At 36.1% G+C, this 24,523-nt stretch overlaps 1 protein-coding gene across 3 annotated transcripts in view; it reads left to right on the top strand.

Annotated features, from left to right (window-relative positions):
• Positions 1–24,523, top strand: part of IL1RAPL1 (interleukin 1 receptor accessory protein like 1) — a 669,103-nt gene that overhangs the window by 81,883 nt on the left and 562,697 nt on the right. For 2 of the 3 annotated variants that reach the window (XM_021552988.3, XM_021552991.3), the window contains exon 2: positions 4,077–4,182. The exons of the other annotated variant lie outside the window; for it this stretch is intronic. In XM_021552988.3, the coding sequence (XP_021408663.1) occupies positions 4,101–4,182 (82 nt within the window). In that variant the 5' untranslated portion in view covers positions 4,077–4,100. The remainder of the gene's footprint in view (positions 1–4,076; positions 4,183–24,523) is intronic. 3 annotated transcript variants of the gene reach the window in all.

Consider the following 24,523-nt stretch of genomic DNA (forward strand, 5'->3'; position numbering starts at 1 on the left):
TCAGCTAGCAGTTATAGGCTAACTGAGAATCATCCCCTAAAGTTATTTTAAGGGACCAAGCCCATGGAAAATTTCTTACTTCAGTTAAGTTTGATTCAAGTATTGGGAAAGGCCCATTATAAGTACAATAAGGAAATCAAAATTTTCTTTTCTACTTTTCTGCTTTATCAGGAACTACCTTACTATAATGTAATGTAATGTAAGTTAATTCAATATCTACTGAGCTGTTTTGGAAAGCATGTGTCTATGTGTATGCATTTTCCTCACAGTGAGTATTTATGACAATCAAAGAGAAAAAGCATTCTTGGCATTTCCCCAGAGTGTTAGTTTTGATATACAACTGTATTTCTATTTCTGTCTCAACTGAAAATTAGATACTTTCTGATGTAAATGCTATGCTATGGCATTTTGGTGTCAAGCAGTGACACCTTCAGAAAATAATTTTTTAAAAAGTTATTCATATGCCCAGTTAAAATTTGTGTGCAATATATTTCTGCAGAAATGTTTAACATTTTTTCAGTGCTTTGGCTCACACAAACAAACAACCCACTACTGAAAATTTCAAGTTGTGAATACTGCTTAAAGATGAAAAAACAATTCATCTTAGGTATTTTCTAAAGAAAGGCAGCCAAAAATCTGGTTCTAAAAGACTTAGTTTACTATTCACCCTTGGAGTATAGTAGTCTTATACCCCAAGGGTATGCAAAACATGTTAAAATAGATTCAGCTTAAAAACCAAAAATTATGTTTATAACTACCATATATTGTCTTGGCTTTTTAGTGGAAGTAACTGAAAATCAGAAAAAAGAACAGCCATAAAAATGACTTTTGTAGATGTATATGTAAACTATCTATCTAATTATTGCTTAAAGGAACAGCAGACTTGTTCTGCTTGTTAAAATCAGAATTTCTTAATGTTATTTTAAAAAAGAAATATATTCTGGCTAAGCGACTAGTAAAATAGTCTCTTCCTTAAAAAATTCATTGCTGAAAGAAGGCTATTTCCAATGCATGAGATATCACACTCCACTTAGTGTTAAGAATTTGACTTCTCAGAATTATGCCTTTTATTTGTTTTCTAGTTTAAAAGCTACCTGAATATGTTACAGTGTCTAGGCCTCGGGCATACTCATTGCAGCAGTGAAGGCATTTTCTGTTGACTTTGTTAACTTGTTGTGAGATTCCCCTTGGGATGTTCCTTTTATATTTTCTTCTGACTTGCTTATTTTGTTTTCACAACCAATTTCACAAGGGTGACATTTTCTAGAATAGTCAATTTCTGAGGCATTCACCCGGAACAAGGGACAAGAGATGTTAAATATCTGTTTTGAATCACTCATATGAATAACCTGAGGCGAATTTCCCAACCGCCCAGACAACTTCCAGAGCTGTGAGGCACCAGCTCCAGTAAAATGATCTTTACTTCTTTGCATTTTCATTGGTTGGGTGTTTGGCTTTTAAAAAGTAGAGAAGATCAGAAATAATTCTCCTCCTTCACAAAAGGGAGTGTAAACAGAAGAGAAGGGTTGGAAGGCTCTGGGGAGAGCCTATGTAAGATCTGATTTGTTGCTTATATTGCTGTAAGGAGCCAGTGGCTGCTGTTGAGAGCCATCCCTCCCTTCTTTTTTCCCTTTAGCAGCAAGTTCTTTCTGGTATTTCCAAAGACAGCAGCAGACTTTACTTTCTAGGGATTTATCACAAGTCATGTAGGCAGCAGCCAGTTTAGCTTATGCCTTTAAGTTAGACCTGAATCTCTGAGAATAAATGCACATGAGAATGTTTTCCATGGTGATATGTTTCAAATGTAATTCCTGCTATATTATTAAAATAATGGTTCCCCTTGTTGACTTGACAACTTAAATTAGTGATATATGCATGGACCAAAAGAAGATTTTAATTTACTGAACAGTTTCTTATAGATATTATTGCATTTACTGAGGCTTGCTTTGAAAAAATCAATCTTTATAGTTACTCCACAGTTTCCCTACACAAATAGCTATAAGTACAAATAAATACATTCATACACATACATATGCAAATATATGTATATATTTACATTTATTCACAGTGATCAGCAATATTATCTTTTGATGTGTGGTCAAAAAGGATGTGTTTGGATATTCTTTCATAGTCTGAACCTATTTACTGGATTTGTAATTGTGTAGTAAGATCCTGTGGTTTTTTGGGCAATGTTTATTAGGCTCACACAGTGCAAGGAGCTGACTCTTGCTAGTTCCCTGGAGGCTGAAGATATCAGCTTCAGGATTTCCTGTGGCATCAGTTAGTGCAGTGACTGAGAAATGAGATTTTGATTTCAGAAAGCTTGACTAAGGTCTGCAGTAAAATGTGGCATAACACATTGTGGTATCTACTCACTGTGCTCCTGGAAAATTAACCTTTATTGCCAGCTTCTAAATTTCTTAAGATCTATATTATTTATAACTGCCAGTGGTCATGCTACTTTGTTAAATTTTAAACTTTACTAAAAATGTTTGCATTACACATAATTTACCTCCTAGCAATCCCATATTTCATATTTAATTTCTAAATTGCCTAAATTTTCTGAAGTAGCGTGTGAATGTAGGCAAGTTACTCTTTCACTGTGATGCTGGAATGCTGAAGTCAAAGTCCATGAATGAACAAATACTTGAGTATTTCTCTGTGAGTACAAATATTGTTATAAAAAATAAGATATCACAAACTGTTGTCAAAATATCTCCCTCATCTTTATTAAATGCATAGTGGTGAATGTAACAGATTTGTGCTTGGTTCTGAAATGTCATGAAATGTAAGGCTTTAATATGGATTATATATAAAGTAATAATTTTAAGAAATTCTTCCTATAAGTCCTTTTTATACCCCTCATGTTTCTTATTTCTAACCTGTTATCTTCTAATATGAGGACATTTTAATATATTGCTTTCAAAAATATCTTGGGTACTCAGTAACCTGATTATCAATGAAAATGCAAAAGATTCATGGTCTCTTTAGAAATCAAAACTTGTACTATGTGGCACCTTCTGAGATTTTTTCAGTTCCTGTCCAGTGCTATGATTAATGGAGGTGAATATCAAAACCACATTGGTTTAGTCTGGGTCTTAGTTATAATATTAAAGAACCATTGATCTCAGCCCTTTCTCATTCCCATTAGGCAGGAGTATTTTTGTGTAAGCTACTCTAATGAATATAGATAGCACAGATAGGCTGCTGTCCAGCTTGAATAGGCAGATTTGTCCTCCTTTCCTCTTCCAACTGAAATATGAGATATGAGCTCTATCAACCTATCCTGAAGAAAGTTGATAATCATCATGTATAGATGACACCCTTATTTCCTTATATAAATGAGGAATTAACAAGATTTACAAGATGTTTAGTCCCTGCTTTCACCAGCAGCTCATACCACTTAATACCCAGAGTAACTAAATAGAAATTCAAAGCTTTTATTCACATGTTGGAGGTGAAGGCTAAAGCACAGTCTGTGCTCTGCTTATCTCCATTCTAAGTAACATTCACTTGTGATTTAGTGCTGTGAATATGTTAGTTTGAAAGTGCATGGGAAGTTGCTCACCTAGAAGGAAGTTACAAGTGTCTCTGCTATTTACTGTGATGTGCTTTTCTCTCTTCCCAAGAAGATGATCAGATTTTATTTAAATCAAATGTTCATTTTATTGTGAATCTTCTGTTCAATTTGTGGTGTTAATAAATTAGAGAAAAACTAATGAAGAAGGGCATTACGTTCTTTTTCATGTTGATGGATGGAAAAGATTGTATGATAAAAAGAAATAAATACATGTTTTAAAGTTATAAGTTTTAGTAGAGACCCCATGAATTTTCAATGTGTAGACAAAGTTGTAGCCTAAGCTCCAGGGTTAAATGTAGTGTGTGCATGTGTTTGTTTTAAAACTATTTTGGTTGGCATACTTTTTAAAAGAAAGATAAAACATCTTTAGTGCTCTAAATTTCTCACAAAAACTGTATTTAGCTTTTCCACAATGTCAGTCTTATGATTTTTTACTTCAAAGTTTTTTCAGCACCAATGTACAACCAGTGTTTCTTTCTATTTTTTGGTACTCCAGGAAGCAGCCACGGAAAGACAGAAGATGAAAGCTCCTATTCCCAACTTGATTCTCTTGTATGCTACTCTGACCCAGAGCTTGAAGGTTGTAACCAAAAGGGGATCAGGTAAGTAAATCTTTAACTCTGTGGTTACATTGTGGCTTGGAAAGGAGTGCGTAAAGTTTACAAGTATACACCAGGATGTTGTTATGGTGGTTTGGAATACAGTTAAGTGCATTTCAAATTCTGCAGCAAGAAGAGTTGGCAGCTTCTACGTGTTTTTAGATTGTTGTCTTCTGTGGACTTAATGAAAAAAAAAATCAGATGTGAAATGAATATAACTTTTCACCTGCTGAAGGAAAGTTATTCCTAGAACTTTTTAACTTAATTAAAAGACTACGTTGCAGTCAGTGTTGTTTGGTTACTGGATTTATCTGTTTCACTATATACTTTGAGAAATTAAGATTATAGTGTTTGGGTTTAAGCAACAACAAATAGAGCAAACACATTAAATTTAATAGCCATGAAAAGTGAACAGAAAAATGTGTTTTTGAAAGGGATATAATACATGGTTGAACAGTTTAATTCAGCAAAGAAAAATAGCTGTTATTCAGACAGTTGGGTAGTTTTGGATTCATTTTTTATGTGTCACCCTGAAATTCTGATTTTACTTTCTTTGGCTTTTCTCTGGGTAATGAAAAAAATAGGATTCTACTTCTGCAACCTATCTTGCTGTACTGCACTAAAGAAGACTAAGTCCTTAACAAAAGCCTTAATTCCTTGTTGGTGGGATAATGAAAGTCTTAATCCCATGTTGACTGAATTAGTTAATTGGGTTTGTTGTTAGTTGTAAGTTTCCTTTTGGCATCGGAGTGTTTTAGGTAGCTTTTGTTGTGATGTTCCAGAAGTCTGTCTCTGATTTATTTTTGTCTTCTGGTTGGTAGTAGTTGTAAATGGGTGCTTGGGGAGAACACAGCTCTTTATACATTTTTGGCAACATCTTAAATTATACCTTGCATTTTCAATGGATTATATTTGTAACAACAGAATGAAACAGATTATGTCGCCAATATTTTAGTAGTTGGAAATGTTGGTGTAGAGAAGGCAAACGCAGAGTACTACTACAAAGTAAGGTATTCCTTAACAAAAACTTGAGAATAAAGTATATTTGGGGTTATTTAAACTCAAGAAATCTGAAATACACACTGTGTGCAGAGCAAAGGATCTGCTGATAAGTTGACGTGTTTATAGGCTGCTGTAGCCTTGATAGATAATGTAGATACCCTTTGAATATGTCTGTCTAAGATTGTCCAACTTGATTAAGATTTAATACTTTTAAGCTTGAAGTCAAGGCCCCTTAATTCAAATATAGTAAAAATATTATTGATCTTAAGGTAAATTTTACAAAGACTTTGATTTTTAAGGAACTAAAAAAAAGTTTAGCTGTCACCTGTTACTTGAAATTGACACTGATAATTTGAGTTGTCTTTCCATTTTATTTCATAACTTTTTGCCTGTGTTCTCTTCATTTGATTAACCAATGCAAGGAAAAAATGGTAAATATACAATGAAATTTATTTTTGGGAAAGTAATATAATTGCTGTCCAACAAAAGAAAAAGCATACAAAATTTTTCAAGACATAGAATTTGTTCTCATCCAGATGCTGTAATAAAAAGGAAAAACTATAATGGAAATCTTTGTATCATACCTTACTGTACCATGGGATCTTGAGGTTTTTGCATGCTTCTCCTGTGTAAATCTTCAATTAAATGTATCACCAAGGGGGCAGTTTGTCATACTGTGTGTGCAAAGGAAACAATCTCTAATTTACTGAAATCTCAGATCCTTCTGCCTTTGGCTTCTTTGTGATTTAAGATTTGAAGAACTTCTTCAGTGCTAGGTGGAATGTAGTAGTGTGTGGCGGTTCTTGGTTTGCTTTTGTTGTTGTTTGGTTTGATTTGGTTTGGCTTGGTTTAGTTTTTTTACCTCCCTTGGGTGGGAGGTATGATTTTTGCAATCCTGAAGTGTTTCTACAAGGAAAACCTTATTTAAGAGAAATTTTAACAAAATAAGATTGACTTACATGTACTGTGAAAACATAAATAGTTTCCAAATATTAGTACAATGCACAATTGGAAGCAGGGGGAAAAAATCAGCCTGGAAAGTAGAACTTGAGTTTTATGTGAACATGTTAGCCAGAGGCAGAGCATGGTGAAGGCATGGTTTAACTCTCTTCAGTGAGTTCCACTTGTGAGTGCATTTTGTCCTTGAAATGTCACCATGAAAGCAAAGAAAAAAAAATTAAAAAGTAATATTTTATACTTGCAAGTTCTTATAAAGTTCTTATAATTTTTGAGATGTACTGCTTTTCTTTACATCCTTCTCTGTTATAAATTACAGGAATATAATAAAGTTAAAGAAGTTTATATCAGTATGCTAAATGGTTGTTCTAACGGCTTTATTCTTTCTAATTCACTTTTGTTGAACCTGTTTTTCATGACCAAACCTAAAACCACAGAACTTGTATTCTTTTTTTATTTATTTATTCAATGTATATACTTCCATATTTATTAGATATTTTAATATATTTATTAAATATATAGTATCATGTACTTCGTGTTTATTTTATATTCATTATTTAATACTAAAAAGAGATCTGTCCTTGAAAATATGTCAATACGGTCAGAGTACTTGACCTCTTTTCTATGTTTATTTATCAGCTCTGCTAAAAAGATAGTGATTAATAAAATGAGTTTGTCAATCTGGTGGAGATACATTTCCAACAACTTCTCTGTTTCTCAAGAACTTCAGAAAGTCATTTTCTAAAACTTCATTGCAATTCTGGCCATCTATTGGCTTTCAGGACTGAAGTTATATCAAGTAATTAGTTATATGTGGAAACAATTAGAATCAATGTAGTATTCTTGGTTTTGTTTGTTTGAAAAGAAGGTTAAAAGACTTTACAATATAAGAAATTTTAGGTTCTGCTACACTGGATTTGATCTCTGATCATGACAGCAGTCCTTATACAAAGCACTTAAATTACTTCAAGGTAGTCTTTGAATCTTTCTACCACTGTGAGCTATGTATCAATTTAATATAATAATATAGGGAATAAAAGGAACAGTGTGAATAAAATATTTATTACATTAGCCAGAAAACATGCTTTAAATTAGTTTGCTCACAGCTTTTCAACTTACCTGTTTAACACTTGAACTTGTATGATTGTCTCTATCTGACAGAAGAGACGTTTTTCCCCAGTTGATATTATAAATAAGTTCTGAACAGTTTAAGTTACTCTTTAATATATGTTGGATTTCTTTTACATTAAGAGCATTTGATAACTCTGCTTGTTACATGAGAATGGATAGATGAGCAGCAGTACTAAAAGTTCCAGTACTAAATACAGACGATGCAAGAAACTTCTTCCTAATCTGAGTACTTCTAAGCACACCTTAACTTTTCTGTCAAGTAGAGTTGACCCTACAACACCTACAGGTTGTAATGCCTTCTCAAGAAAGAAAGAAAGAAAAGACTCTGCTGTAAGCTTCCCTGCACCAACCACTAACTTCACAGTGGGCATCATGGTTATTAACTGGGTATTTCAGGTACTCAGTGAGGTCTCCCTGAACCAAAGAGGTTTCAGAGCCTGCAACAGTAACTGCAAAGAGGAACTTTATTTTGTCAAATTATAGATTTCAGATAAGATTTGCTAAATGGGAAGGTGACTCTTGCACTACTTCTCAGTCCTTTAAATATCTTAAAGCATCTTCCTTCATGAAATAGTTCCTGTCTTACCACTGTGATCTGCATGATGCAAAAGAATAATAAATACTTAAAGTCTACATATTTTGATTTATTCAGCATATAGTTTTACAGGAATTGAATTAAACTTCAAAAATGCAGAAGATAATGCCTGTGTCTTAGCATGAAATCAAACTACATATAAATGCGTGCTGTGCCTAAGAAGTGTGTAGATTTACTTTTTGTGCAATTCAGTTCTGTCCTTGATAATATTTTGAGAACTTTATGGTAATGTATTTCTAAATATTTTCCTTTCAGTGACTTTTCCTGAAATTATCCAGTTTCACAGTTTGAACTAAATTGTTGATTTTTTTTTTTTTTTTTTGTCATGTGTTTTTACATTCATAGAACTTAGATTTCTAAAACTCTCTTCTTTACAGGTTGAATGGTATTTGATCACTTACTTGTGCTGAACAGAGTTTTGGCTTATGAATTATTTAATATTCATCAAAGAGGAAGTAGGTTAGGAAAGAGAGCCTCATGCTGATGCATATAGACTTTTTTTCCCTATAAGATATATGTTAAATGAAATACTTGAACACTGCATTGCCATCTGGTGGTTTTTTCCAAGGATGCTGAATAGACAAAAGAAAGAAAGGTTTGGGATTTTTTTCTTTTTCTTCTTTTTTTTTAAATATGGTAAAATGGAAAATGTGAAAAAAAGTATGAAAAGAGATGTCATTACATAAAACAATCATGAGCTGATCAGTATATTCAGGCAGTATTATTGTATTAGCTTTTTTCACGCTCAGATTGCCTAATAACAATCTGGCTGCCTTGTATCAAAGAGGTGAGAGTTGCTATTACTGCCTCTAGTTTCCTGCTTTTCTACAGATTATTCTGCAATATGAGTTAATTAATATTCTGTTTAGTTCTGCTTTCGTGAATAGAAATTTTCTTTTCTAGATCATATTTATTCTACAATGAATGATTTAACTGGAAGGAAAATCTTTCTAGTGATGGGTTTTTGGAATATGTATGAGATCCTTCACATCATTATGATGAGATTAAAGCCTAGATATGTATTTTGTTGTGTTGCCTTAGCTATTATTACTCAATATGGGTGGTTCGTGTCATACTTGGATGAAAGATCAATATTATGAAAAAAAGGTAGTAAAGGCTTTGACACTGAGATGCTATTTTTGAAATATTAATTTTAATGAGGTAAAAATTATTCCAGATTTTTCTTTCTAAAAATAGTGTAACTCTGAGGAACAGACTGGAAACACATAATAAAGTTTCAACTAGTTATTCTTTAAGGTTATATTTTTCTAAATTATGGCCATCCATGATTTTTTAGGATATATTGCTCATGAAATAATAAGTTTATTTTAGATAATTATAACAGTTGTATAAAAGAATATCTCTGAATAAAAAGACAGTTGCTGTTTTCTGACTTTTTTTTTTTAACTGGAAAACAAATATATCTGTGCAATACTATCCTTAAAAGCAACCATGCCAAGATTTTACACCTAATGAGGAATGTCATAATGAGAACTCAACAATGTAGTTAAAAAAAAGTAAGGAATATAAGTCAGTCAAGACAGTATGAGAACACTTTGCATCTAGGAAGTTTTTTAATTGACTTCACTTATCTGTACTTAATAATTGAACTGTCACTCTTTTATAGAACATATATATATAATCCAGCTTATAAAAAGACTTTGAGAAATTGCACATAATTAAGTTCTGAGCATTAGAAGAGATCTGGTACCCAGTATTTGAGTATTTGTATTCTTAATTTATATTTTGTAACCCTTCCAGGTGAGATTTGGTGTCCTAATTGTGTAGTACTGCATAAATAGTCATATTCTTCTTAGTATCTCCCTTTCAGTAATTCCATTCTGTTTTTAATTCTGCATGTGTTTTGGTTGCCTAAGTATTTTCCTTTTGGCTTCTTTTCAAAAGGTAATTAGTTGATGGATGTCATATTGGATCTGTTATGCACTGAATAGTAATAAGAAGGTTCAAAAATAAATTAATATACCTGTTGTTCTTTTTCTTATACAATTTATGAGCAGAACACTTACAAATGCCCTACTCTAGGTACTGTGAGCTTGGAGCAAAGCATTATGGATATAAATAAAGGATATGCTTCTTGTAATCCATAGGAGTTTAGGTCAATTGATATTAATGGCTCCTAGCTGTTGTTTTCACTCCATTACAGAATGTTAATTTCCCATTATTAATTGATGAGACTTGTGGCTTGTTGTGTGGTTATGCAGAAACTGAAATAATATTTAGAGTCTGTGTCTGTTTGATGTACAGGATTAACTTTCACAAGCAATGACTTTTTAAACTGGAACAATCAAGACTACTGTTATTACTATGAAAATGTTTTTTCTATCTCTCTGTTTGGTGACAAGGAGAAAAAGTACAGTGAATATCAGTCCTAAGCAAATATATGTGTACCTTCTTATGGCACTGGGGAATGGAATTATTTTTGCATCATGACCTGATTAAAAAGTGAACCTTGCTTCTTATGAGGATTGTTTCAAAAAACTCATTTTGAATTGGTACATAAATATGCAACCTAATTTATGGTTGTAGCTGTGGGGCTGAATGGGGAAAACTCTGTGAAATTTTTTTTTTGAGGGAGAAGAGACAAAAAGATGAGAGTGAATCTTTACAGTTCAAAACACTATAGAGATAAACAGAAATCCTTGTTTTATTCTTAGGCAACTTTCTTATATTGTAATCTATTAATTAATTCCATAGTGATTTTATTAACACTAATATTGTGCAGGTTTTTATTCTAAATATAAAGTATGTTTTAGTTTTCTTTTTGCACCTGTTCTGTTTTATTTAAAGATGGTTATTCCTCCCCATTTAAATGTGTAGTAGAAATCACTGTTTAATTTTTAATGTTACAACTTCCTCTTCATAGTTGAAGAATTAATTAACTGAGTGTATCCACTTTCTTGGATTTTTTCTAATTACTCTGCAATAGATAGTTGTATGTCAGTGGAAAAGGGAGTTTCTTGCTTTTGTACTTGCACATTTCTTTTAATGATAAAAACCTTCTAAAGCAATACAGTAATGAGGTCAGCTGAGATGAATGATTTCTTGTGCCTGCTGGGAGGGAAGCCTAGATCATCTAGCGATGCAAAGACTGTTTAAATGCTGCTCTGCCTCCTTCTTCAACACTTTTACTCTTTGTCCTGAACTTCTGCTATCTGTCTAATTCTGAAGGGAATTGTGAGGCCTTCTGTAATTAATATAACCCACAGAAAATTTTTGTATCTTGCTATTACTGCATGGCACCAGGATGTCAGAAGAGTAATTAGTGTCCTTTAGCCACCTTATTTAGACATCAAAAGTATCCATAGCCCCATCCTGCAGTGATTCTGACAAAGCCATTTACACCAATTTTGGTATGATCCTCAACTTCTTTCTAGTTTATGGTGGTAAACCTCCATTTGAATCTTGGTAGATGAAAAGGCATGACTTGCTGTTTGTGAATCAAGAGATACTGAAAGAAAGTAGGAATGAAGAATCAACTTATTTAGTAAATTTCTGTATATTCAGGAAGTTAGAGGGTTCCTTTAGAATATGGTTTTGAAGCTGGGCATGGGGATGGCTTGGTTCCAGTGGTCTGTACTCTGCTTTGATAAGATAAGGATGCTATTCAGTATGTCAGATGAACAGCAAATAAGAGGATTGAATACCAAGGGGTGGCAGAGAGACTATACTGCAAAGAAAGAAAGAAATATAATTCTGTTCCATTGGAGGATTTGGGCAGAAAGGAATGATTGCATCTCAGGCATAAATCCTTTGTGACACATTACTTACTTTGGAGACACTGTAAAAGCAGAAACTGTTACTTGTCCTGTGAGCATTTGTGAATAGGATGGCTGGCATTTTAAAAATAGTTATATGACCTTTTGTTGTTTCCAGGATCCATCCTGATACTTTTCAAAGTCCTGGGAGATTGTGAGTAATACCACAGTATGTGAAAGGACTGTCTGTGTTTTGGCAAAGGGTCAATGTTTTAGAGTGTGCAATATATATTAAGAAATGACTAATGATAGGAAAGGAGACAAAACAAAATTGGAAGCCAAAGGACAGTAATAGATATTCTTACATAGTTTGGTCATTGAGTTTTAGTAGCTGCTCAGGATGACTTTTCTTCCACAGTCCCTGTGTTCCCTGGGGAACCATTAGGGATTGTTTTACTGATTGGCATCTGTTGGTAAACAGCCTAAAAGATTTGAAAGTGCCAGTGACCTTTGATCAGAAATCACTGTTGTAGCAGATTTATTTATTTGAATATTATCCTGTCAATTTTGTGTAGAATAATGACTGTGGTAAATAAGAAGGAAAAAACCCTCAAGGACAAGTAATGGCTATATGATATATTTCTGTTTTTTTATTTAAGTGTACTCAGTAGTGAAAATTATTAAAATATAAAAATAATAGCCATGACAATTAATTCTGCCCATTAGAATATAATTTGTTGTTATACTTAAAGAAAATTAAAATTGATGACATCTGTCCTATTAAAATATTCCTGACTTTCTCTTCCTGAAGGCTGGAGAGAGAAAGTGCTATAAGTGCTATATACACAGATATATGGGAACCAACTTAGCATGAGAAGAAAAGGTTGTCCTTTGCAATTCTGAATTCTTCAGATGTTTGTGCTCAGACTTGTTTCAGATGTTATGGTCTTTACTTCAAAAGCAGGATACACAAGGTCTTGTAAGATTTGTATTTTTAATTTTTTTTCAAAGCTTTTTTTTTTTTAATTATAAGGAGAATTATCAGAGTGCTGTAATGGCAAATTACAAGACAGTTTTGTTAGTTGAGAGGTGTGTCCTTCTGTAATTCCATCATCTTGCTCTGAAGGCATAACTCATTTCAGGAAACTGTTGGTTGTACAGATGCAAAGCAGACAATTGTATTGAAGTGATCTGAAAATTCATTTAGTGGGTTAGCCCACTTCCACAAAGGACTCTTTTTCATCCTTGACAAAAAGGAGCTGTTTTTACTCTCTTGAAAGTAACAGCAACATACGTGCCTTGGTTAGACCAAAAGAGAGCAGTCAGCAGTAAAGCTGTTGTTGATACTACTTTTTTAAAAAGTACAAGGTAGACTTGTCTTAAATTCCAGAATTTTTGCTGAATGCCATTTGTGGTATAACCCAGTGTGAACTGTGAGGCCAAAACAGAGAGACAGGGAAAAATAATTCAAAATCCCTGTACATATATGTAGAGATAGCTGTGCTATGAGGGAAGGCTCAGCTCCTTCCTATGGATCCTGGAGCCTACAGAGATGCTGTTGAGCTCTCTCACACGTGATTACTGGGGAGCTGCACAGCAAAAGAAGAGGGAAAACATGGAACAATAGTGTTAACCTCTGAGCTCTTTCTAATCAAACAATCTGAGCCAGGTATGAGAAGGAGTCAAGCTGCCTTTTCTAGAAGTGACAAATGCGTAGCTCATGGGTTCACAGGGGTCAGGACAGCATGGAGGCCAGTCAGTTCATTATTTTCCTTCTGATGACTGTGCCAAGCACTTCACACACTCTGAAAAAAAATCACTTTTTTTGTATCATATGTTCAGTTTTGCCATTGTCATTGTATTAAATGAAATTTATACTTTTGTTATCTGAGAGAAAAAACAGAATTTTAAACTGTCTTTTTCTAGGAAATTGAATGAGTCAGTAGCAAGGCATCCTAGTTCAGTAATGAACAGTTTTTGAAACAATTATTCAGCAGAAATGCTAGCTGGTATAAATTTACAGATATGCACACTCATTTTTTTTTGTGTACTATTTGCTCTGAATTTTTAGCAAAATGGGGTGATTAATGGATGAAGCAAGAAGCATAAGATTAGAGAAAATATGAAAAACCATGGCAAACCATGTTTATGAGAAAATACATTTTTATTGTGAGAAGTAACTCTCATGTCAAGGAGAGAAGGAACAAATAACTTCTGGAGATTAGGAATGGTAAAATAGGATGGCTTATATTTTTAAAATTATAATATATTTTCTCTATACATTTGAAATATATACCATAAAACCAATTTAAAAGTAATATGTAAGACATGAGATTAAGGAAAACACTTCTTACTGCTTTTTGTCAAATTTTCAAAGTAAACAGATTTATGACAAACATATTAATAAATTAATATATTTTATTGGTTTGCTTGAAATAACCACTGTTACTGTTATCTGATTTTTTTTTCTTATAATTCATAGTTAAATTATTATAAGTCTTTGCAATGAAATAATGAGATGTTGAAATAGAAACCAGTTTGGACAGTGTTAACAACCTAAAAATTTATCACTAAGAGTTGGCTCAACAGTACATGAAAATACAAGGTCATTGCCCAGAAATTGCACCAAAAAAAAAAAACAAACAACCAAAACCAAAAAACCCCTAGTGGACAAATTTCGGGATGTAAGTTACTGAATCCTAGTGTGATCATGCTTTTACAATGCCTAGAGAAGCTGATAACCGTCCTTCACAATAAGACTCCATGGAAAAGCAACTGTCCTTATCATCTGACTAATATCGTGCTCTCTGTAATTCAGGGAAACTGAAAAGAAATGAAATTTTATGCATATTTAAGTAGGTGGACTGCTTTATTCATTCATGACTGTGTTTGAGTTTGTCTCTGCTAAGTAATGCACCTGTATCAAACCTTTGCATTTCAAAGTAGCTGATCCTTATCCAAAGCCAGCATGTTTTGTGTGTGTCTGGTGTTGAAGACAGTTATGTTAAAATGTTAAAATATTAAAACGTTGCTGTTAATTCCAACTCTGCAGTAGATGCTGCATGTAGCATTGCTCAACATTGCTGTTGAGGATTTTGTGCCCAAGTTCTGAATTAACTTTCTTGATAGAGACAGTTGCACATGTTAGTAAACTATAAGAACTCTTGGAATTGAAGTACTTTGACAGGCCTTGCCATGCGGAAGAGGAATCTGGATAAGATTCATGGGCTGAGAGCAGTTGTATGAGGTTCAAAAACTCAAATGCCAGGTTCTGCACTTGGGGAAAAGTGGCTGGAAAGGTGCCTGGGGGAAAAGGAGATGGGGGTGCTGGTCAGCAGCAGCTGGACATGAGCCAGGTGTGCCCAGGGAGGCCAATGGCACCTGGCCTGGGTCAGCAATGGTGTGGGTGCAGGACCAGGGCAGGGATTGTCCCCCTGGGCTCAGCACTGGTGAGGCCACACCTCAAATCCTGTGTCCAGTTTTGGGCCTCTCACTACAGGAAAGGCATTGAGGGGCTGGAGTGAGTCCAGAGAAGGGGAACGGAGCTGGCGGAGGGTCTGGAGCTCAGGTCTGATGAGGAGCAGCTGAGGGAGCTGGGGGTGTTTGGCCTGGGGAAAAAGAGGCTCAGGGGCGACCTTTTTGCTCTCTACAACCACTTGAAAGGAGGTGTTGACATGTGGGGGTCAAGCTGCCCAAGGTTCAGGCTGGACATAAGGAGCAATTTCTGGTGCAGCTTTGGCATGGGCTCCCCAGGGAAGTGGTAGAGTCATTGTCTGTGGAGCATTTCAAGAAACAACTAGACATGGCACTTAGTGCAAAGGTTTAGTTGACGTGATGATGTTCATTCCAAGGTTGAACTCAATGTTCTTAGGGGTCTTTTCCAACTTAAATGATTCTATGATTCTATGTAATTTTAAAGGTATCTGATTCTCTAATTATTTATTTGAATCAAAGATACTTTGTTATGCTCTGAGAACCTCCCAATTCCTTTATTTTTCCACCTGCAGCTATTAAAATAATTTAATTTATGATTTATTAGGTTGATTTAATTAATATGCTCAGTGAAACAGCTCTATTTTCTCTCCCATTTGCCTGATCTTAATTTCTATGCCAAATTTAATATGAAGGCCTTAAATCTTGTTTCTTGCTTAGGGGAAAGGTCAGGCATCAAGTTCCATCACACTCTAGAGAGAAGAATAACGTGTTATGTTATGCTTTGTTCACAGTACTTCACTGCATTAAGCAATTCTGAATGACCAGTCACATATGAGAGTATTTTTTGTTTGCTTCTATTTCTATCAAATAAAATTGCATGTCTTTTCCCTCCTTCTTGAAGACCTCTCTTGCTGAGTTTTATTGTGTTTGTGGATTGGTTTTGGATTTTTTACTGTCGTTACTTTTGGTATAAGTAGTACAATGCTGTGTATTTTTTTTAAATTTTGGGGTGAAATTATATTACCTGCTAATAAGTCTCTATTTGACTTGCAGTAGCATAATGACATAATCTAAATATGAATAATTAAAGCTGCCTGTATATATGAAATATAAACAAATATGGAGGCAAATTCCATTATCTGGAATCTACCATTCCAGTAACTGGTGTGGATTATCTTTGCTACAGTTGTTAGTAGAATAATATTGAAGGGCTTTTTGAACACAACTGTAAATGGCTGAGGCAGGTAATAGTTTTGATTTTTTTTCAGCTTTCTTTTGTAGCATAATTCAAGTTGGAAGAGATCTTTGGATGTGTCAGGTTTAAAGTAAGGTCAGCTCTGACATCAGGCTGGATTGCTCAGAACTTTATCTGTGTGAGTCTCTTAAAACCTCCAGGGATAGAGCTTGCACAGATTCTCTGGGAAATTGTTGAACTCTTGCCTTCTGCTAGGGGTCTCAAAATACACTTTTATAGTTCAGAATGACCTAATGCATGAATTAAAAAACAAGTCTGATAGGCCAAATATGCTAATAAAATCTGAAAAAGGAGAAGAAAAGACAGAAGCATCTAGTTGATAACAGCTTTGGTTATCTGCAGCAAAATAATGAAAAATAATTAATCTAAATTTAAAAAATATTTTTTCCTTAAAAAAATCTTAGAAAAGGATTTATAATGAAATAAAAAGAGATAATTTAATATTCAATTAGTTCAACTTTCTGCATAATTAATTCCCATATGTATGCTTTTCTTGAATCTAAGGTTTTTTTTTTTTCTTTTCCTTAAGGCAATTTACTGCTTCTATTAAAGGCTAGTGGGGATTAAGTTCCTGATGTGAACAGAAACCTGATAGACCCATCCATTTTTTATTTTGTTTACATATAAAGTTATTTAAATTCATTGCAATAACTCCAAAATTTGTTATATGAAATGAAGTGTTTTTAAAATAAATTGCAGCTCTGATTTCTTTAATATATTAGTAGTTAGAGTAAGACCTTTGAAGCAAACTGTGTGATTGGGAAGAAATATATGAAGTGTAGCTAACCCTGTCAATAAAACTTCTATTATCACAAAACTGTTCAATTCATACATATTGAGTTTACTGCAATACACCACTGAAACTATAAATTACGCTAGTTATTGAGCAAATTTGGGATTTTGTTAGCTATCTTGTGACTTTCTGAAAGAAGGCAATAATACCTGTTATACTTTGCTCCTTAGAAAAAACAAACAAAATAATCACAAAAATCAAAACAACTTTTTGTATGGTTTTAATTGATATTACTTATTTTAACTGGGATAGAAACACAAAAAATCTAACTCAAACAAGAACTTCCAGCATAGCTATTGATGTTGTCTGTTTCAGGTTGTATCAATGGATAATGTTTTCATGGTAAACACTAAAACATTTGCAGATAAATCTCCTTGACTACAACTGACTTTTCATAACCATTTTAGTCTGTAGTTTATTTTTTTTTCCCTGAGATGAAAAGATCATTTTTTTAATCTTCTGAACTGGATATTTTCCTCAGGACTCTGCTGGGTATCTCTCATGCTCAAGGATGAACCCTTCAAACAGCGGCCAGATTATGTAGGGCTTTCTTAGTTTGTTGTCTTTTCCTTCTGATGTTGGCATCCAAATGGATTAGTGTGTCATGTCGGAAGCTAATCACAGGTAATTAAATGGATTTGCATGCAGCTGAACTCTGAGTTGTAAAGAAGGGTTGAACTGCTTCTCCTGAAAAAAAGGAGATAGAGCCCTGACCAGAGGTAGGAGGGGAGGCAATTTAATAACAAAAAAAAAAACCCAACCAACCAACCAAACAAACAAACAAACAAAAAACCCACAAAAACCCCCAAACAAACAAAAAAAAAACAAGTTCTGAATTAATTTTGTTTTATGTAACATTCTTTTTTCTTCAGTTCCCAACACAATTATATAGCTGTGTCTGAAAGAATAATTAAAATAAAATACAAATATAATTCTAAATCAGTGTGGTTCATTTTTAACACTGAGACTTCAAACTGGTTTTTACCAGTGTTCAGTTACTGACTTTCTCTTAGTCTTGTCTGCCTTCAGCTAACATGGGATTATAAAGGGATGAAGCACTCTGAGATGAAGAGAGAGCAAATTTGTTTAAAACAAAATCTGGGTGAGGAACTTTAAATTTACCTTTCAATGAATTGCAAGTCCTACACAGTGGCATGAATCTGCTTCATGTATGTGAAAGATCTATGCAATGAACTAGCTGCAACTGGAGAAATGAAAGTGCAGGATCAGTCTGAAGAGATCCCAAAACATGATAATTTGGAATCTTCCAGTCAATTGCATATAACAGTAAAATCCTTCTTATTTAAAGCCATCTGTGTTACTTTTTTTCAAATGTTGGAAGAATTGGGAAACATATTTACCCTGAACAAGTAAAAGATATAAATTAAATATTGAATTTAATATAGTTAAGCAGGGCAAATATATTCCCATGTGAAATATTTTATAAGAAAAATGTTAATTTCTATGAGAACAGTGCATTTATAAAAACAAAAATATAAAATTCTCAGTCTTTAGTCTACCAAGGTAATTTTATAAATTTAAACTAAATGCATTATAATGTTCTTTACCTTTTCAAGTGTATTATTTCCTCATTTCTGGATACCCTCCCTTGTTTCTATGCAACAATCCAATTTTTTGGTGAGTTTCCATCTTCACTTTTGAGATGTTATTGAGCTTCTTGCTTTGACAGTCTCTGTGATCAGAAAGTACTTCTACTAAATGCATTTTGAGATGACTGTTCTTGACAATCAAACTCCTCAAAAATCTTTAGAATATGTTCAGAACAGATGTAAATCTTTTCAGCTTATAGAAACTCAGGGGGTTTCTGGTGAATTGTACATCACTTTGATCTTTAACATCAGCAGAAGAAAGAAGATGGCAAATCACTCAATTATAGTCATTAAGGATCACAAAATCATAGAATGGGTAAGGTTGGAAGGGACCACATCTGGCCACCTGGTCTACGTCCCTGATCAAGCAGAGTGATACCAGAGCACACAGCACAGGATTGCATTCAGTCATCTCTTGAATATCTGCAGTGAGGAAGACTCCACAACCTCTGCACAGTCACTGCACAGTGAAGAAGTTCCTCATATTCAGGTGGAATTTCCTGTGCATCAGTTTCTGCCTGTTGCCTCTTGTGTCTTGCTTGGCACCACTGAGAAGAGCCAGTGAACAAAATTGCCATGCTGCACCTCAATACCAAGTGAGCATTGCATTAAGGCACCCATTAAAGTGACCCTTGGGGTCTGGGATCAGGCTTCACACGACTGTGGGAAAAGCTACAGAGGTTATGAGACCTTGTTGCTCCTCCACATCTTTCTGAAGGGCGAGTGCAAGCTGCCCTTTTTTTCCAGGTTTCTCATCATGTCCCCTGCTAAGGAGAATAAGGAAAAATGCCATTCTGTTTCCTTGTGTCTGCATCCTGCAACATCCATTCAGAACTAAGGACTTTCTGAAAACCATGATGGATGACTGTTGTTATCAGGAGATTTGTGATCAAGTAAGGAAATTGTATTCAGATAGTAAATAAAAGTTTCAGAATTCTTTATTGCTGTCTCAGTCCTTTTCAATAAGTTCCACTTTGGTTTTCAGAGTGCCACCTTCCCAGCTTACTGCTCTTTGTGTCCTTTTTTCTCTTCTACCTTCCTTTGCCTGTTCTGTTCCTTTCCTATTGTCTATCTGTACCCATGGCAGCTCCAGCCAAAGGCCCTCAACACATAATTTTTCTCATTTCACATGCTAAAACAATGCTTGATTAAGTTATGAAGGCTGGTTGTGAAATTTCATTGTAAGATCTTGCTCCCTTTGGGTTTTGGCCCTTTTACAGCTTTGCCTTAAAGGGCAGGAATATTTCCTTGCTGGAAGCTGGAATTCCAGACCATTGCAGTGTGTACCATGGATCACAGAGGGGAATTACCAAGGCTCCCAGGGTGCTGTTTCTGCCTTGCCTCCAAGGGAGCTGTGCAGGTTCAGGTGACAAGGTCCTGAAGCTGTGTGGGCTCCTAGAGCAGACAGCAGATGTTTGTTTCCTGGACATTTTCAAGCACATTCCCAGCTTGAAGCAGAGGGAAGAAGAAAAGGGAAGTGAGGAGCTGACAGAATCATGGCATGCTTGCAGCTGGAAGGGACCCTGTGCATGTGTTACAATCCCATTAGGGAAAGATGCCTCTGCCCGATTGAAGGTGCAAATGACATCACATGAAAACATACGAATTTCATTTAACATGAATTTTATTTAACAGGAAAGGGGAGGTAAAGAGATAGAAATAAACAGGAAAAAAAGGTCTCAGAGAGAGAGAGAGCAGAAGATAATCAGTTGAAACTAGATGACATTTAAGGTCCTTCTATTCATTCTGTGATTCTAGAAGATGTGTGGATGTGTTATTAATTTGATATTATTATTATTTATGACTACTACTATTCCATCTTCATCTTAGTCTTCTTCTTTACTATTACTAATCCTTTTCTTCATCTTAGTCGTTCTTATTTTTCTTACTTTTCTTATTGTTTTTCCTATTCTATTTATTATTTATTTCTACTCTTATCTCTTCTTCTTCTAATTCTTATCCAACTTATTATCCTTACCCTTTTTCTTATTCTTTGTATTATTATTTACCACTATTATTTCTTCCTCTTCATCTTCTTCTTTTCTTCTTTATTTTTTTACTACTACTACTACTACAATTTTTTCTTCATCTTATTCTTCTTACTCTTATTCAACTTACTATTTTTATTGTTATTCTATTTCTTCTTATTATAATGTACTACTACAATTTCCTTATGATCATCTTACTCTTATTCCCATTCTTTTTGTTTATTTGTTTGTTTGTTTGGGGGGGGGGGATTTTTTAATGGTTTTTTTTGTGTGCTTTTGTTCCTTACTGCTACTGTTTCCTAAACCCTACTTTCATAGTAATGGGAGGGTGTTTTTTGTTGCAGTGCTGCTCAGCCTGGAGGGACACATCCAGGTGAAGGCAGTCCGTGTGGCTCGCTCAGAGCCGGGCCGGCTCTGGGCGCTGGCGGGCCCGGCCGGGCGCAGGCAGCGGGCGCTCCTCGTCCGGCTGTGCCTCAGGCAGGGGCAGTGGGACAGTGCCCGCCTGAAGGGGATGGGCGCTTCTTAGGGGGAGCTGGCGGCTCCCCGAGGGCTCCCGGCTGGAGACTGAGGGGCCCGGGGGGCAGCAGGGGCTGTGTGGGGCAGGGCTCTGCTCTGTGCCCCGGCTGCCTTCACCTGCTTGGCCAAGGCCGGACAAGCTGCTGCCTTGGCCGAGTCCTGGGGAGCAGCACTGGGGTGCTGCAGGAGCTGTGGGTACCGGGGTTGACCCCGATGGTGTGGATGGTGATGCATTCCCCGCCATCCTGCAAGTCCTCTTTGTCGCTGTCGTCTCCGTCTTGGGACAATTCTGGTTCTTGACTGATTTCCCCTTTGGAAAGCACCTGATGAATGGAGTGTTCCCCTTGGAGAAGCACTTTGTCACTGTCATCTTCCTCCTGGGACAGCTCTTGGAATCCCATATCTGACTGCTGGGACGGCTCTCAGGATCTCTCCCAAATGGACAGATTTCTCCACTTGGGCAGTTCCTGCTCCTCCTCTCCCTCCTCCCTGGCCCAGTCCCACTCTCCCACTTGACTGTTCACTCCCACTGCTCTGGGAGCAATTCCAGCCGCCACCCAGGGGAGAGGTCTGGGGAGCAGCAGGGCCCTGGCTCTGTAGAGGGAAGGAGGCGACTGCCTTGGCACATCAGGGGCTACTGGGCCCTGGCCCCAGGCAGCTTTGTTCTGCCCTCATCCCAGCTCCCTCTGTCCCCTCTCCCTCCATGGCTGGCTGTCACCTGGGGCCTCATGCACAGCCCTGGCTGCTCCATGGCAGGGGAGGAGTTAGGGTTTGCCTCCTCTGGGAGTATCTCCATTATGCTCTACTGTAGAGGCTCTCAGGGGAGCTGCTTCCTCATGAGACAGCCGCCCTCCTGGGACTGGGCACCCCAGGGCTCTGCACCCCTTAGATACCCCGTGAGCAGGGCGGCATCTTGCCAAAGAACCTCTGGGTACCACAATGTCCTGCATCCCCAAGGGTCCTGACACAACAGGCCTGTATCACCAAGGGCCACACCTGAGATCCCTTCTACAGCCAAAAGCATTGGAACTGGCATGGAGCAGTCCTTGGATTTGGGCATTTATAGCCCCTGATGTGCCCAGAGCACTGTGAGGCTCTGGACACAATCCCACACAACAGACCAAGCCCCACACTGCAGAGCCCTGGCTTTGGAGGGTGGGCTATTTGGGGCACAAGCCATGGGCCAGATGGACACAGCCAGAGGGTTGTGGTCAGTGGCTCTGTTGGAAATTATACAACTTTTAAAATATTTAAGTCACTTTTGTCGTGGATTTGTTCACCTTTGCCAAGGTAGGGGGCAATTGAGGGTTTTCTTCAAAAACCAATAATTTGCTGGCTGAGGCCTGATGGGCTTCAGTCAACACAACAAAGATTCCTAGACTCTGAAAGTTTAGCATTTACAGGTTGGGAATAGCCAGAAGATACAGAGAATATAAATGGACATTAGCAAACATTAGCCCCTGGTGCCGTTGGAGGCACCTGATTGCAAACACAGATTTGTGTCAGCAGCAAACTCGCTGAAGGTACATTCTGCCCTACCATCCACAATGGGCAGAACAGGACAAGAAGAGCACTGCCAAGGATAGGCAAAAAGGGGAACTTCCTTAGGGAGAATGGAGCAGGAAAGGTGTTCGTCCTGCCAAAGCCTGCCAAAGACATCACTGTCAAACTCAGAGGTTTTGTTTGTTTTCATAGAACAAAAGGTTTCCCCTGCCCTCAGTGTTACAGAGTGGTGCTGTTTGCACACTAAGCAGCAGCTGCAAAGTGATATGTGAACAGTCCCACGTCTTTTCACGTGATAAATAACCCTATTACTGTTACCTGCAGCCTCTTGGCTTTGGTTACCAATGGGTCAGTCTTTTTCCCCAAAAATGAAAGATATAGAATCTTTGTGTTCACGAGGCTGAGACCTACTCACCTGACAGAGTCCCCTATATATTTTAAAATAACCTGAGCTTTTTTATATCTTCTTCCAGTAACTAATTCTAGCATTGCATTGCATTTATTAAGCATAGAAAGTGCAGCAGTTAAGCAACCTTTTTTCATGAGATGCCCTAAAGCCATCAAAATTCAGGCACTTTTCTGAATCACAGTGTCATTCTTGCTCTGGGCAAGGAGGTAACTATTTGCTGCTGGCCTAATTTTTTACTAGCTCAAAGTTTCCAGTTTCTCACCTACCTTCTCTTCCTGTCTGTGTAGCTTCACTTCTCTGGCCAGGAAAAGCTCACTGATCCAAGTTTTTGACAGACTGAACAAAGAATGAAGGGAGATGTTGCATTGCATTAGTGTTGAGGAAGTGCCTTGTTCAGGAGCAGCTGAGCCCTTCAATTTTCATCTCTCTCCTGTAGGAGCTCTGTTGTGTTTTGACATTTATGAGTACGTGTTAGAAACCAACAAACAGTAGACCAGTGATGTTAAATTACTTTTGCTGGTAGTTTAGCTTTTCATGTACATTTTTCATGTGTTTACTTTATGTTTCAAGGACAATTTATAATCTTCTGGTGGCAGCCACCTTTCCTTCAGTGTCTTCAAAACAAACAAACAAAAAAAAAAATCAGTGAAACTATAGAGTGCTTTTAAAAAAATAAAATAAAATATTAAATGTCAGAAGTCAGAATTTGACATCCAGAATTCTCTTTTTGACCATCAGAGAGGATTTTTGTAATTGTTTGTTTCTCTATGCATGGCTGTGCACCTTTTAATTTATTTTACTGTGTTGTACTGCACATCCCTGATGTGCTGACTGAGAGGTTTTTATAAAGTAGTATAACATTTGCTGAAATATTTTGGTTCTAGGAGAAATTCTATTATACAATATCACATTTATTTTTGTTCTGTGGAGTGTATGCTTGTGCAATCTAGTCTGAAATAGGTTAGTAGATCAAAAATAACACAATGGGATAACTTGTGTGATTGATGATGGAGGAGACTGGCAGAGCAGCAGTCAGGCAGACTGCATGGTATATTTGGCATTTCTACAAAATCATTCTGTTAAATTAATAGCCACATCATTTTCAATCCCATAAAATTTGGCTCCACTTTTAAATTTATGTTATGGTCACAGGGAGGACTAATTTTCTTTTCTGATGTTTGACTTTTATAAATGTACTATAATTCAAAGCCATGACAGTGTAGTGTTGTATTACTAAGGAATGGAGTTAAGCAAATACCTTTTAGCTGATTTCAGGTTTTACAAAACACTTTGAGACAAAATTTAGATATTAAAAGTCACATGTCACGTAGCATTTTGGAATCAGGTACTTCTTGATTTAAATATCTCAGAACATGTATATGTTCTATGAACATGAACTATTTTTTAACCTTTTTAACCATGGGAGCTCATATG

This window comes from Lonchura striata, chromosome 2 (genome assembly GCF_046129695.1).
Source record: "Lonchura striata isolate bLonStr1 chromosome 2, bLonStr1.mat, whole genome shotgun sequence".
Lineage (NCBI taxonomy): Eukaryota > Metazoa > Chordata > Aves > Passeriformes > Estrildidae > Lonchura > Lonchura striata.